At 51.2% G+C, this 15,897-nt stretch overlaps 1 protein-coding gene across 1 annotated transcript; it reads left to right on the forward strand.

Moving 5' to 3' along the window:
* Positions 1-294: 294 nt before the first annotated feature.
* Positions 295-13,784, forward strand: MYBL2 (MYB proto-oncogene like 2). The gene is made up of 14 exons (XM_027693929.1): positions 295-340; positions 913-1,006; positions 2,167-2,238; positions 2,616-2,708; positions 4,369-4,589; positions 4,748-4,904; positions 5,637-5,909; positions 7,128-7,517; positions 9,101-9,240; positions 9,536-9,635; positions 10,258-10,371; positions 10,936-11,052; positions 11,218-11,364; positions 13,488-13,784. The coding sequence occupies exons 1-14, from the start codon at positions 321-323 to the stop codon at positions 13,614-13,616; spliced, it is 2,067 nt and encodes a 688-aa protein (XP_027549730.1). The 5' UTR covers positions 295-320; the 3' UTR covers positions 13,617-13,784.
* The last annotated feature ends 2,113 nt before the right edge of the window (positions 13,785-15,897 follow it).

Here is a 15,897-nt window from a genome sequence, read left to right on the forward strand (position 1 = left end):
AGTGCGGTGTTGGATGCGGAGGGGCCGGGGTGGGTGCGGGGACGGGTATAGGGGGTCCCAGGGGTCCCGGATCGGTGCAGAGGTGGATGCCGGGGGTGCCGGGTCAGTCCCGGGGGTGGATGCCACCGTTCCCGGGTGGATGCAGGTCCCGGGGGAGGGGCGGACGGGCGCCCTCCCGCGCGCGCCTCTTTGTGCGGGCGGGAGGCGCGGGGCGCATGCGCGGCCCGGCCCCGGGCGGGGGGGGCGCCGTTGGCGCGAGATAGGAAAGTGCCGCCGGTGCCGCGCTCCGGCCCCGCTCCCGACCCCGGCCCGGCCCCGCCATGGCCCGCCGCACCCGCGGGTGAGTGAGCGCGGCCCCCGCCGTGCCTGGACTCCTCGTGCCGGCTCCGCGGAACACCCCGCGGGCTCCCGCTGGCCGCCCCGTTCCCGCTCTCAGGCCGGACAGCGGGATGCGGGATGCCCGCAGGGCGGCGGCCCCGCGCCCCGGGATCCCCGCGCTGAACGGTCCCAGGGGCTCCACCCGGGCCTGGGTTTGCTCTCTCGGAGCCCCTGGGCTGCTCCCCCGCACCGCCCGGCCGGCGCTGCCCGCTCCCTTCGTTCCAGCGATCCCGGAGGTGGGGAACTGGAATGGGGGAATGGTGCCAGCCCCCCCAAGATGCAAAGTCCTCCTCGAGGGACAGAGGGAGCAGAAATGAAGAGAAACGCTCCTTGCCCTGCTCTGGGCAGCATGAAAGTTACTAGCAGCCACCAGAGCCCAAAGCCGAGGGTCTCCTTTAAACCTGGATGGATGGATGTTGGGGCTCAGTGCTGGAAGGGACAGATCTGGAGTTCCGCTCTGCATGGTGGGGCTTGCTCTGTCTCCTGCGTTTTCATCAGAGCTGGAAGTTATAATCTTCATTTTTTTACTTCTAGTGAGGACCAGGATGAGCTGCGCTACCAGGATACCGAACTGGATGTGCCAGAGCAGCGGGATGGCAGGTGCAAAGTCAAGTGGACCCAAGAAGAGGTGAGTGAGAGCCCAAAATTTGCCGAGAGAGGTGTTTTGGGGTGGGCATCTGGTCTGGCACCCTGGGCTTCGGTGACTCCACCCCAGTCCTTACCTGCTGGCTATGACCCCACCTCCTGCTGTCTTGCTACTGGAGAAGACCATGTGTCTTTTATTCTGATCTGAGGTCTGAATGAGGCTCAGAGTTCAGGGGAGTTTGAAGTGCAACTTGAAGAGCAAGAGCTCCAACCTCTTTAGCTTAAGCATGTGAGTCCTCAGTGAGGCATCTGCTGCCTGCAGCACTCATGTGAGCAAAGAGGGATTCCAGAGGATGGATGAGGCCTCCAACAAGCTGAATTGTGCAATGGAAGTGTTCTCCTTTTTCTCTAGCAAAAGCAGGGAGTATTGAAACTGTTGGAATCATGGCTTAGTCATCCTGGCTAAGAGCGTGAAATTAGTTGGGATATTCACTTCCCTCCTCCTAGTCCCTCCATCATTTTTGTTCTCTGTGAAAACTGCAAGATGTCCTGTCTCCCTGGGATTTGGACACTGAGTAAGGTGGTCTTTGTGGAGAGTTCAAAGCCCTGGGCTCATACTGGGCAGGGAATAATTTCATGCCTGTTTGCCCATCCAGAGCTCACAGACAAGGACCCCTATAACAGGCTTTCTCTGAGCTGTATGAGTACACACGTTCAGGCTATAAGCAGAGATCATGGAAGAGATGCTGTAGAGCCCTGTAGCACTGAAAGACAGAAGACCACCAGGCTAGTGATGATACACTTCAACCAGTCAGCTTTCCTGGCCAGGCAAAACCAGTGGCTGAGCTGGGAGATGGACTGTCTGGTCAGGAGTGCACTGGGGCTGGGTAAGCAGGCCCTTGGCCACAGGGTTAGAACCAGACTGTACTGGAACAGAGCTGAGCTGTTGTTTTGTATTCAGTGTATGAGCTTGTCCTAGTACAGAGCCCAGAACCAAACAGTCTGTTCCAGTTGGGCTTCGTATACTGGAATGCTGTTAAAGGCTGGTATGAGCTACTTTCCTCCCCTGAACACAGAATGCCAACAAAACCTTCTTGGCTGTTCAAAATATCTAGCTTGTTCTCTTGATGCCATCAGCCATGGGGTGCCTCTGGCATCTGTTCCCTCAGTATATCTGAAAGTGGGTGTCTTTGTTCTTTGCAGGATGAGCAGCTGAAGATGTTAGTAAGCCACTATGGGCAGAATGACTGGAAATTCCTGGCCAGTCACTTTCCTGTAAGTGACCCCTTGCCCAGCTGGGAATCACAGAGTTTGCATGTTGCTTCCTCTCCTTGTGCTGGTTCTCTGTGTCTGTGCAGTGGGACTGTTCTGTGACAGCAGCTCCAGGCTGTGAAATGGGGCTGCTTCAGGGCAGGGAGACATTGTGCAGAGGGCTTTCCAGGGTGAGTCTGTTGGAGCTGGGGTGAGAAATTGAGGTTCCTGTCCCTGTGCTCAGTGCCCTGGGTCTAGGGTCTTAGTATGTATTTTCCACGTGCTTCTGCAGGTTTTCTGTGGGACAGCCTCTGTGTATGGGGACTGCTACTGCCTTTGGAGATTTTTGGGCTTTTGGAGCCTCCAGTCTAACACAAGGCTATTCTCCTTCCTTTTCCCAGAACCGCAGTGATCAGCAGTGTCAGTACAGGTGGCTGAGAGTGTTGAATCCAGACCTGGTTAAGGGCCCTTGGACCAAAGAAGAGGACCAAAAAGTAAGTCAGGGCCAAGAGAACCAGAGTGTTTGGACTGTCTCTGTCTGCAGAGAGGGTGAAGGAGTTAGACCCTCAGGTCTTGTGGTAAACTGTATGTAATTCTTCTCACTGAGGGATACCTGTGAGAGCAGCACTGTCTGACCTGCTCTGAGCAGCCTGGGTAGCCATGGCTGTGATATGCAGGAGTAGCTCTAGGCCTCTTCAGGTAAACACCTTCTCCCTTTCACACAGTACTGCCACAGTAATCTGCAGGGGAGAGAGCTGAAAAGGGAATTAATTCATCTCCGTGCTGGCAGGTCTCCACCTGGCCTGGCCAGGTTGGATTCAAGAGAAAATAAAACTGGCATTTCCTCTGCCACAGTAGGCAGGCTGGAGTGGATGTCTGGGGTTAGCTGGGTAAATCATGACTTTTGTGAGCCTGTTTCTCTACTATTTGCAGAGTGAGCTAAGAGGGGCTAACTCAGACTCATCATCTTGATGTACTTAAGAAAAGTTGGAATAAATTCCAACTTCTACAAAATATCCTAATCTGGCAGGTTCTCTGTAACACTTTTGCTCCCTCATTTCTTTTGGTCCCATTACTTTATGTCAAGCATGTCCCAAGGAAACTTCTCATTATGTCCTTCCACCTTACAGCAGAGCAGTTGTTGCTTGATTTCCCCTTCCCTTTGCATTGTCCTGACTCTACCAGCCTACCCATCCCGGTCAAGCTGGGCTCCAGCTCTCTCCTCCCAACCTTGCACATTGCTTTGCCCCAGCTCCTTGGCCCGTGCCTCAGTTTGGCATCTTTGGCCCATTTGTCTGTGCTTGACAGACAAGGGTCTGCAGTAGGGACATTTGTGCCGTGCTGAGAGCACTGAGCATCACCTCTCTACCTGCACCTTTCAGCTGAGCACAGCTGGGCAGGGTGGAAATGTACTTTGAAAACTCTTCAGCTAGGATTTTGGTAGGCTGAACATTTCAGGAAGTAGATTGTTTCATCCTGACTGTGCCCTGGACATTGTAGGGTCTCGGAACAGTTTCTGTGCCCAGAAGCATTTGCATTGAGTCTCAGGCAGAAGTGACAAAGCCCTGGGTGAAGGGGAAGAGGCAAAGTGGATGGATGGCTCTTAAGTGAACGTGGCTTGCTTAGGCTTTGAAGGTCTCCCTGAGTGTGTGCTGGTGCTAGCAGGGCATGGACCTGCAGCCCTGGGATGTCCTGGCTGTAGCACACTGGGAAAGGGAATAGCAGACCAGTGCAGAGCTGATGGGGACTGTTGTCATGCAGGCAGGTCTTCAGAAGCAGGGAGGGCAGAGGAACCTTGGAGCAGGTGGGACTTGGCCCTTGCTCAGAAATGGGCGTGTTTCTCAGTCTGGGCCCCTTTGCCCCTGGTGCACCTGCCAGTCTCCACCTCATCTTCTTGAAGTGGTCATCTGCATTCACAGATGCCCCGTGTCTGCATGGAAACAGCCTCTTACAGAAATTTGGCAGAATCATTGCTCTCATGAGGGTTGGTACACCTGACTGTCCATGCTGGATCCCTCCAGCCTTTCCTCCTAAGGGGCCTTTGTCTGCCCTTAACTAGTCCCAAGAGAGCTGAAGAGCAAAGCCTGAAGATGAGTGTATTGACCTTCCTCTCCTTTCTTCCATGTCTTTATTTTCCTCTCTCTCTCTTCAAAGGTAATTGAACTGGTTAAAAAATATGGCACCAAACAGTGGACCCTGATAGCCAAGCACCTGAAAGGGCGGTTAGGGAAGCAGTGCCGGGAACGCTGGCATAACCACCTGAACCCTGAGGTGAAGAAGTCCTCCTGGACAGAGGAGGAGGATCGTATAATTTTTGAGGCCCACAAGGTCCTGGGGAATCGCTGGGCGGAGATTGCCAAGCTGCTGCCTGGGAGGTAGGACCTCTTTGCTCACTGCTGCCTTCCCAGCTGGGTGGCCCATGGAGATCTATGTGTTAGGCTCCAAGGATGGGGCTGGGGAGTGTGTTGGAACTTTTAGCTGTGCTTTAGAGCTACTGTAAATGGTGATTTGTTTTCTTCTGCTTTTTCTGCAGGACCGACAATGCTGTGAAGAATCACTGGAACTCCACCATCAAGCGGAAGGTGGACACGGGAGGCTTTCTCAATGAAACTAAGGAGTCCAAGTCACTGTACTTGCTCGTGGAGGTGGATAACAAGGAGAGACAAAGTCAAACGACAGCTGAGAGCCAGGTACGGCACCAGCACTTGCAGCAGGCAAGTGGGTCAGTCCCCTGCTCTGCTAATGTGTTTTGGAGCTGTTCATCCACCCTTCTGCTGCCTCACGCTACCTTTGCCGTAGCCTGGTGTCTGCATAGACTGACTGTGCCTTCTCCAGCCTTTTCCAAGAGACTGCCTCTTGGGAGATCTCTCCCTCCAGGAGCTAGAGGTGTGATGGGAGCCCAAGTGTGTCATATGCTAGAGCTGTTATCTTGCCAGTCCGAGCATCAGGTCTGTCTTGGATACTGAAGGTTCTTTTGGCTTTATTGTGCTGTTGCTGATAGGCAAAGGAGGCTGCTCTAGACAGTGTGTGTGTGGGAGCATGGTGAAGAGATACTGTGTTTCTTTCCTCTAAAAAAGGAAGCAGAGAAGGACACCAAATGTTTGTTTTCATGAAGAAAGCATGTGGTTTTCGAAGGCAGGAAATGCAGAACTTGTGCTACCTGTTCAGCCTATGTTCAGTTTTCTCCTGGGATACTGTAAAGAGAAATCTTCAATTAAATAGTCCTGTGCTTGTTATGTTGCACGGACTCCTGCTCAGGTAGCGTATGGGACAGAGCAGTGAGGGAGAATGGGGATGTGAAACTGAATGGCAGGTGGGAAACCTGAATGTGTAGAGGGACTCTTGCTCTTTGTACCCAAGACTTGATGTTGTTCCTTTGTTTTCTACTAATATCTGGACTTTCTTTGCTTGTATGTGTGAAGAATGTCCTGCCAAACTGGCCAGTGGATATCTCTGAGATAAAAGAAGAAGATGTCAGTGATGAGGAGGTGACGGGTGTACAGGAGTTGCCCTCGGAGCTGCCAGCAGCAGAACTGGCAGAGCAGAACATGGAGGGAACTCCAGAAGAGGCAGCAGTGCCTGAGGATGCCACTTCGTTCGTCGAATCACCCTACAAATGGGTTGTTGAAGCTGCCAACTATTTGTACCCAAGTTGTGTGCCAGCCTTCAATGAAGCTCTGGACATGATTGAATCTGTAAGTAACAGTCCCTTGCTACCCCAAGGGAGACTGATTTTATCCTTTATCCTTGAATGAACTTACCAAGTCCCCTTGCTCATCACCATGGGTGGCCTGAGGAGGGCTGGGTCTGTCATTGCCTTGCAGATTCCTACCATCTCTATTTCAGGGCTGGATTAGACCTTTCCAGCTCTGCTGGTATTGCCGTGGGCTTGCAGATTTCCCTAGGTGGGTGTCCTTGTGCATGGGCTCTGCTGGTGTGGGAGGCTGTAGGTGCTGGCAAATCTGATTTCAAATCCTTCTTTATTGGCCAGAGTGTCCCCAGCACTTGTTTTCATAATGCTTCAGCTCAGGCTTATTGGCTTTTCCTTCCTCCTGTCATGGGATGGGATGGGACAGGACTGACTGGGAATAAGCCAAGCCCATTTGTACTACAGAGGACAGACCCTTTCACGCTGGCATATGATCACTGTTTGTTTTCAGTGGAGGTAGCTTCACTGAAACTAGTAATTTTGGGCCAGTCAAGCACTGCTGATGTCTGGTGGGTGACAGAGGCACACCAGGGTGGGAGGCTGGCTAGAATCAACAGGGCACTTTGCTGCCACCAGAGGAAAGTGCCTCTGCAGCCCTCAGCCTGCCTGAGGAGCTTGTGAGCTGATTATCCGTGAAGGATCCACTTTGCCTGTGTATAGGAAGACAGTCTGTGCCCGAGGCTTAGCAGGCCATGTGTGGGTCCTTGTATGGTTCTGGGTGTTGGTGGGATGGAGCTGTGAAGCAGCTCATCTCTGAACTGGTTTGGTTCTGCTTTCAGCAGTGCAGAGCCCTGTGTCCAGCTCTGTTGATGTGCCCAAGACTGTGGTTTGCTGTTGGGTGACAGTCACTTCATTCAGCCCCTGTCCCCAGACCTCTCCCCAGCTGCTTTTTTTGTTCCCTCTCTGGAGGGGTGCAGCTGTTTGTGCGGCTGTGCTGTGAACCGAGATGGGAAACCAATCTTGCAGAAATAGAAAAACCTGCCTGTGCACAAACAGCAGCTTTCAGCTGGGTCAGTGCCCTGGTCTGGCTTCCAGCTGTGCCTACAGCAGAGGGGAGGAGGGCTGGGGCTCTCCTAGCCAGGCTCCTTCCAAATCTTGGTGCCATCACACACTTTCTTCACCTCCTAGTTCAAATTTGCGTCTTCACCCGTCAGCTGCTCAGCTTCGCTCCTGGGCTGCCACTGATGGTTTCCCTTGCGTGCAGGACCCAGATGGTGGGTGGTGTGACCTGACCCAGTTTGACCTGCCTGAGGAACCTTCTGCTGGTGGCAGCAGCAGCAACAACAGTCCCATGAGGCCAACGCTGAGTGAGGCTGCACCGTCCCTGCCCAGCATGACCGAGTACCGCCTGGATGGCCACACCATCTCCGACCTGAGCAGGAGCAGCAAGGGAGAGCTCATCCCCATCTCCCCTCATGCTGAGGGGAGCTTTGGCACCCCACCCTCGGTGCTGATGAGGCAGAAGAAGAGGAAGATCTCCCTCTCCCCTGTCACAGAGAACGTCACCAGCACCGGTCTGTCCTTCCTTGACTCCTGCAACAGCATGACCCCCAAGGGCACCCCTGTAAAGACACTGCCCTTCTCTCCATCTCAGGTATGGGGAAACAGCAGGGCCCAGTCTGTGCTCCTCTGCCTGGGCTTGAGCCTGAGCTAATAAGCATGTTCATGCTCTGTCTTCTTGCCCTAATGTCATGTATTCCCATCAGCTCTGCCAGCTTTGAATGCCTCTCCTGCCTTGAATGAGACAGTGCCAGTGTGCAGGGTGTATCCCTTTGCTAAAACAAGCCACAGAACTGGGTTCTGGCACTGCTTGTCTTCAGTGCTGCCCTTCCTTTGGGAGCAGCAGACCGCGTTTGCCTCTGGGAGTGCTTTCAGCCTCAGAAAAGCCCAGCTACCCTGTGTGAGAGGCAGGGCACTGTGGAGAAGCACCACTGTGTGGATGGATCTACATGCCTGCCCATGCTGTAGAGCACATTGCTTCTGTCCCCAGGGCATTGCTGCCCCAGCTGTGGGTAGCAGAGTGGCAGCAGTGAAAATTTGCTTTCCCCATTTGTTTGCAGTTCAGTCACTCAGGCAGGCTGGGCAGCAAACACCTTGTGCAGACCTCGGCATTGCTGTGCTTGGGAAAATGCTCCTGGGCTTGTCTTTGTTGCAAAAGGGACTTGGGGTCTTTTGATCTGTGTCGTGACTCTTACAGTGTCCACACACTTGTGCACACATAGTCTCCAACATACATCACCTTAGGGCACTGTGAAGGTCAAACCCAGTAGTCTCTCTTATCTGAAAGTGGTGGAGTTCTGTTTATAAAACAGAATAAAGTCTGCTGTGTTTTCCAGCACAGCTCCCACAGCAACTTTGCTCAGACTCTTTGTCTACCTGTGCCCTGAGGCCCTTATTCCTGCAGCCCTGGATGCACATGAGAGAGCACCACAGGACAGTCCAACATGCAGGTTCAGGTTGGCCTTGAATGCAAGGCTAACAAGGACTGGGAAATCAGATTAGGATCTGAAATGTTTAACTTTGCTCAGTGTAAAAGACAGGAAGGTCTGGAGTGAATTTGAGAAGGCAATGGGCATGTCCTGCCTCTTGGGCTGAGCTTCAGCCATCAGTGAATGTCACGAACACAGCTTTTCTGTCCTGATAGATTCTTGGGCACAAACCTCATTCCTTTTTTGAGTAAAGCTGTCACTTATTAGCTGTTGTGAAGTAAAATCCTAGCAGAGATGAGAGAGTGTGTAGTCTTCTTACAGTTTAGGCTGAAAGCAGCTCAATGCAAAACTTGTTAACTTGTACACTTCGTGTTACATGGCCTTCCCTCATGTTTGCTAACATGAGGTTGGAATAGACCTTTGGAGAGCTGGGATTACTGGTGCAAGGAGAGACTTCTCTCCCACACTGTAGCTAGTAGTTGTAGTTGTATCAGCTCATCCCTTACGGGAAGTAAATAACCTTTATAGGTGTGAGGCACCTTCAGGCAACTTTCACATGTGTGTCCATGTACAGAACTGTATGAGTCCATAAGTCATCCTGGTTTACACTGGGACAGCTGCTCAGAATGGGAGTGTTGTCTCTACTTCAGATTTTCCCTCCCTATTGAGGAAAAAGTAATGCCTTGTGATGTGATGCTGGGATGCTTGAGACTGACTGTGTTCACTTTTTCTTTCCTGTGCTGTTCAGTTCTTAAACTTTTGGACCAAACAGGATACACTAGAACTGGAGAACCCATCCCTGACCTCCACACCTGTGTGCAGCCAGAAGGTGATTGTCACCACCCCACTGCACAGGGACAAGACCCCTCTGCCCCAGAAGAACTTAGCGTAAGTCCTTTCTTCCTCCTCTTCCCTGAGCAGAGTCCTTTTCCACACAGGAGGCTGGTTCAATTCAAACACACCTCTCAGTACTTGCCACTACTAAGAGAGGGGCAAGGCAGGCTGGGGATTTCCTTAAATTAGTGTTTCCCTCCCAAAACAGCTCCACTCTGAGCTGCAGGGAGCAAGTGCCCGGGCTGACTGGGGCCACAGCCAAGTGTTGTGCTCAGCTGCTGGGTGGATTGTTGCCTTCTGTGGGTTACAGCAGGTCTGATCCCTTCTCTTTCCCCCTCTCTGCTTTCAGGTTTGTCACACCAGATCAGACGTATGTGGTGGACAACACGCCTCATACTCCCACGCCTTTCAAAAATGCCCTGGAGAAATATGGACCAATTAGACCTCTGGTAATTATTGGGCAGGGCTGTGGCTTGCAGGTGGCAGAAGTGTGATAGGGCATGGGGCAGGTTGCAGCAGAGCCGTGAACCAACTCTTATCTGGGCCAGAACAAAGTGCAGTTTGGTAGTGACAGGCTGAGATGGGAGGGGACCTTGTCATGGTGATCATTTCATTGTAAGCAGCCACAGGACTGTTAGTTCCTCTGGAAACCAGCTAAAAATGCCAAAACCTGCCCTTGAACCAGGCTGCAGTGCTTGGCTATGATGACCTTGAGGAAAAGCAAGGAAATGCTCTGCCTAGGCTTCTCTGAGGAACTGCATCTCTGAATGTGGGTGTTGTGGAGATGGCAGTTTCCAGTATCCCAGGCCTTGTGTGCATACTGGTCTGCTGATGCCACACTTGGTGTTCAGATGATGAGTGTCTCATGCCTAGAGATCCTGGAAATCTGTTAGGCTAGCAGAAAACTTGTCCTATCTTTTCCAGCTGGGAAGTAAATTGGAAGTCATCTTTGTGTTTGTCCTCCCACTGTGATCTCTCCTGACCCCATTATCCCTTGAGAGAAATACTCGTGAGCCTGCCCAGAATACAGACTTTGACTGCCTTGTGCTCTCTCTGCCTTTTTCACACCAGCCCCAGACTCCTCACCTGGAAGAAGACTTGAAAGAGGTGCTCCGAAGTGAAGCTGGCATCGAACTCATAATAGAGGATGAGGTGAAGCCTGAGAAACAGAAAAGGAAACAAGGGGTGAGCTGATTTTGCATCCAGTACCTGCTGCTGAGCTGCCCTCTGCTTTTAGGGGGTGTTTTGCTTGGTTTTATTCATCCTGCTGTTGATGCCAAGATGTTTTTGGCCCCTTGACTGCTGCCTTTGAATCAGCAAGAGGCACTTGAGGTTAAGGCCTGCTTAAAATACTGCCAGCTATGTCCTGGTTTATACTGAACTCAGGGCTTGCTAGGGGATGCTGTGTTGCTATCCTACTGGAGAGACCCAGGGCACACTTGGAGCATCTGGAGCACACTGGGCTCCCAGAAGGCTGTGGGCTGGTACGAAGAGTCTGTTGGCTCAGTTTCTTGGTGACCTTCCTACTGAAAGGGTCTTTGTCTTCTAAATTGGTGGCAGTAGGTGCCAGGAAGAGAGCACTGGAAGCTGCTGTGCCCTGTGGTGGGGAAGGCTGCAGCAATCCTTCTTTCTGAGATGCTGGGGCCGTGCAGACCCAGGATGACATGGGCTTGGTGTGTACCCTGGGCCCTAAGGATGGCAATCTTCTGGGTGGATCCATGCTGACACTGTTTTTTCTACGTCCTCCAGTTGCGCAGGAGTCCCATCAGGAAGGTCCGGAAGTCTCTAGCCCTAGATATTGTGGATGAAGATATGACACAAAATCTGCCTGCCCTCCCCAAGACTGTGTGTTTCAAAAGAGCCCAGGTGAGGAGTTCTGCATTCAGAGCAGGGGCAGAGCTGTCTCTGCTCTGAAAAAAAACCCCTGTGCAAATCAGCCTGCAGCTACCTTTGAACAGTCCATGTGAATGTGGATGAAAGTCTTTATTTCTTCTTTTCTTATGGTTTTTCTTTTTTTTTTTTTCTTTTCAGCCTGTGAATTTCCTGTCAAGGTCCCTGAACATTTCCTCCTCGAGCAGGAAGAACGACAGTCATTTGCTCAACAGAGCTTTCGTGCAAGTGCAGCCAGAGAAAATGTCCTACAGGAAAATGCCAAGCCATTTCAGGCCACCAGCACCAGTAAGCCCTGCAACCTCTGGTCTCTCAGCCAAGAGTTCAGCTGCCAGTGCAGCCCTTCCTCCTTGGGAGGAGGAGTGAGGGTTGAAGCTCTGAACTACTGCATAGGCACCTCTACACATTCAGGGCTGTCCCTGCACCAAGCCTGGGAGATAACAACCAGTACTGTCAAACTACAGCCTCCTTCTGTCTCTTTGCAAACCTACTTTCCTGCTGGGGCTCAGAGCCCTGTGGTTGATCAGAGCTGTGACCCGCTTAGCACGTTTCGCCCTGGATTTCCTCATGGGAATTTGCACCCCACCCCAATTCCTCAGGGAATTCGGATGATTGATCTGGCACTGAAGTAAACTTTCCTTTTCCCAGTGAGCACTCCTTGGGTGGACAGCAGTAAGCTCATCTTTTTTGTTTCTCAGGGTATGCAACTCTGAAGTGCTATATAAAGCTTAAGCACAAAGGTATTTCTCACCCCTCTGATTTTTAGGGTGTTTCTAGGTAGTGGGGAAGGCTGTGTGCCTTAGCCAGCTTAGGCTGACTTCATCCTACTTTATCCTGAACCCATGGCAGTATGGAGCTCCATCTGACAGTGTGGCACCTTGTAGCTTGTGCTGAGGTTGCTGCTGTTACAGCAACCCTTTTCCTTAGCTCTGCACAGTTGGATCGAGGTTGTGCTGGAGTCACAGCAGCCTACAAATGCCCTTTGGGACATAAACAGATCTCTTTAAAATCTTCACCACTTGCAGGCAGGGTGTGTTAGTAGAGGGATATCCCTGCTTTGCTGAGAAGTGTGGCTTAGAGAAGGGGATTTGGCTCATGATTTTGTAGGTGTTTGCTTGGACCAAGTAATTGGAGCCCTCTAGTAGCTTGAATGAGGATAGAAATACCTGCTGTCCTTAGTGGGGGAGTGAAACTGCAACTGGGGGCTCCTGTGGGGGTGGTTTCCCACCCCAGAAGAGCCCAACTGCTGTGTTGTCCTCACTGAGCACCGTAGCTCAGTCTTCAGGAAGTGCTGCAGTGAGGGGGGTTGCACCTGTCCCTGCATTAGAGCTGTCTTGTGGAAGGTCTTTCTTCTGACAGATAAATACTCCTCAGCCAGAATAATTCCTTCTCCTTCTCAAAATAAACCCTTCTTTAAAGACTTCCATTTCTCTTCCTGTCCTCAGCAAGGTCAAGTTGTTCCAAGAGCTAATAGATCCATATAAATAAAGCTTTGGGAGTGACTTGAAGGTGGCAGTGCAGCCGTTTGTGTGGTAACAGAGTGCAGATGTGCAGTGAAATCCCATTGCCCAGAGACAGCAGAGCTGTCTGAGCTGCTCCTGGGCTCTGGGGATTTATTGTGCTGGGCTGGTGGTGCTTGCAGTCAGTTATTTATGAAGGGAGCTCATCCAGCTGTGGACTTAACCTCCGTCAGCCCAAAGCCAAGCTGGGGCTGTGTGGAACATTCTTACTATGAGCAAACACTGAAGCTCAAGCTCTGGTTCTCTGCAGTGCATGTGAACAGGTATTTCCAGTTCAGGGCGTTGAGTGTCTCCTGGCTGCATTTATCAGGGGATTCACAGGGGCTTTCCTGAAGTGCAGAAACACCTTGTGTGTGCCCTTTCTGCATGCAGATACTGAAGCACACCTTATTTTTGCTTAATCCCGTGTGCTGTGGGACCTTGCTGAAACTGAAGACACCTAATTGCTGTTAAGAATTGTCTTCAATCAGCTAGACCTGGGGTTGAGCAGCTCCTGTGGGCATTGTACTGGTTGGGAATAAACCCCAGAGCTATGCTTGAATTTCTTCCATCACTGGAATCCCTTCAGGGCTTGTGCTTTGGGGTTTTTGTCTTGAGGCAAGTAAGGAAAAGCCCTGAAAAGGTACGTGAATTGTCCTGAAATGGAGCACTCACCTGGAAAACTGCTGAACCTTACCCTTAGAAATTACTGCCTGACCCTGTGATGAGTAACTGGTGGTGTGCAAGTTCCTCCTGGTTGCAAGATGGGTGCTGAAGTTTGATTTCCCTTAGGTGGTAGCAGATAGTTGATAGATCTGTTTGTTTTTGCAATCTTTTTTGAACATGATGTTGACAAGATGTTTGTCCTCTCCCTTAACTCTGTTGCACACATCCTTTCTTTTCCCTCTGCAGATGACCAGGGCTTGGAAAGCAGTGGCCTGTGGTGGAACCCGAGACCAACTCTTCATGCAGGAGAAAGCTCGACAGTTTTTGGGCACGTTGAAACAGAGTCACACATCAAGGACCTTAATCTTATCATGAAGGATTGTTCTGCTTCTTGATTTTATTTTTTAAAACTTTAAATAAGTGGAGGGGGAACTGCAGGAAAAAATATCCTCTGCCAGACCTTAGCGTGTGGGAGTGGATTTTTCTTTTCCTTCTGTTCCCAGGTAGATCTATATTGTAACAAATTGGGCTAACTGCTGGCTAGTGTGTGGAATGCAAGCTTTGGGATCATTATCGAGAGGCAAACGAGGGTTGGAGAGATGACAGCAAGACGTCTCTCTGCAAGGCCTGAGTTCTGCAAAAGTAGAAGGAGGCAGCTGTGGTCCACCTTGGAGCAGCACGTGCACACTGGCCTCACAGCATCCCTGGATTTCCTCTTGACTGCTCTAGTTCCTCAGGAATGGCTTTTGTGAAGGTTTCTGCGTGCCTTGTGCCTCCCTCCCAGCTTTCCCCAGGGGATGGAGTTGTCCCCCTTCGCTCAAGGAAGAGGGAGGGCATGGTGCTTTGGGGTGAACTGTGCTGGGAGCTGGCCCCTTGCTCCCCGGGGGGGTGCTTTGTTACTGCCACGGCTCCAACTGGGAGTGGCAGGTGCCTCTTCCCAGGACTCCTTCTTCAAATAAACAATGGTGCTCACATCCCCCTGTCCCTCTGGCTCTGCTCAGGGGAGGCTGTGCTGGGGTGGGGAGATGCTGGTTTTTGTGTGGGATCTTTGCTCTCCTGGCAAGTTGCTGAATTCCTGTTGACTTCTCAGCATAGAAGAGAAAGGATGTTTTCCTCCCCACTCTTAGTGGTTTCATCAGCTGTTTAGAAATTTTGGCTGCTGTCACAGTGTGTTTGAGCTCTGTGTGTTTGGGATCTCTGCAGAGCTGCAGGAGTGGATGGAGGCTAGAGAGAGCAGGGGGCTGGGAAACAGCAACAGGAGTGTGTGATGTAGCAGAGCCTTCTCTGTTCCCCTTCCTTTTGAGGCCAAAGCTTCATCCATGTAAGTATTGTGTGGAAACAGTAGCAGTGTCCTGTTTTAGAATGTAGCCAAGGATGAAATGTGGCCATTGTAGTAATATATTAACTTTTGCAATTGAAAAGGTGCTGAAGAAACAGAAGAGCAACACACCAGTTACACCAGAACAGGAAGAGGTTTTTGGGCTGTCCTTGGCCTCTGGCTGGGGTGGCTGAACAGCAAAGATGTGTGGAGGGTGTCCTCACCCCAGTGCTTTTTACCAGGGTCCCCGTCCCCAGTGCCTTGGCAGGGGGAAAAACAGAGCAGGGCTGTATAAATTTCATTTCAGATTGTGGCTTATGTTCGAAATAGAGTCAAATAAATCCTTACTGACAAACTTGTTAGGAAAACCTTGGATCCTGGGAAACAAGGGAGGTTTAGAAACCCAGCTCATTTTTCATTTTTGCAAGCTTGGGGCCAGAGCAAATCCATGAAGTAATTTTTATTTCTGTTTCTCAGTCCTGCAGTGTTTGCTTTGGAAAGACAGCTGGGACCACTTATCTGAAAGCCTGGCTTTAGTTGCTCCCGTTCTCGTGTAATTTTTAAGAGATATTGTCATAAACCCATCCCTCTCTGCTCAGGCTTTAGCATGCTTGGCTGTTCCTGTGCTGAGTGACTTTACAAACCCAAGTTCGGAATTGCAATTCCTCCCTGGAGCTGACATGGGCTGGGAGCCCTGAGCAGGCAGAGGCTGCTGGAGAATAAATCGGGGTGTGAGCCTGGCACCAATGTTTGGGAGCCACTCCTAAATTAAAGGATAAGGAGGCAGAGAATATTAACTACTGCTCTGGTGCTGTAAATTGCAGAGTGTTAATCAAGACAGATTGAGGGGCAGAAAAATACCAAGGAAAATGAGCAGGGTCTACACAGTTAATGAGTAAAAAGACAATCAGCTTTTAATTGGAAAATGGAGCTCCTTCTGGTGTGGATGTTGCCAGTCTGGCTTGGCTGTCCTGGGGCTCAGGAATAGGTGGGAAGTTGCTCTAAAGGTGGGAAACAAGGCGGGGGTGGTGGTGGGGGGTGGCCGCCTTTCACGGGCTTTCAAGAGAATAATAACGAAATTTAACCATAAAATAAAAATTTATAAAGATGACAAAAAAACGCATTCAACCTGAACATTTTTCTGCAGGAAGTTGGGCTGTGACAGGGGAATTGTCTCCAAGGCGGCCCAGGATCGGGGCGGGCTCTGCGGCGGGGACGATGCCGCTGCCAGATGGGGAAAGGCACCTTCCCCCCCACTCCCAAAAAGCTGGGAAGGGGTAACATCTGCCTGCAGATGTTATCTGCCTGCAGATGTGCCACTCATGGCCACGGGCTGAT

The sequence above is a fragment of the Neopelma chrysocephalum genome, unplaced genomic scaffold (assembly GCF_003984885.1).
Source record: "Neopelma chrysocephalum unplaced genomic scaffold, ASM398488v2 Primary Assembly neopelma1_94, whole genome shotgun sequence".
NCBI lineage: Eukaryota > Metazoa > Chordata > Aves > Passeriformes > Pipridae > Neopelma > Neopelma chrysocephalum.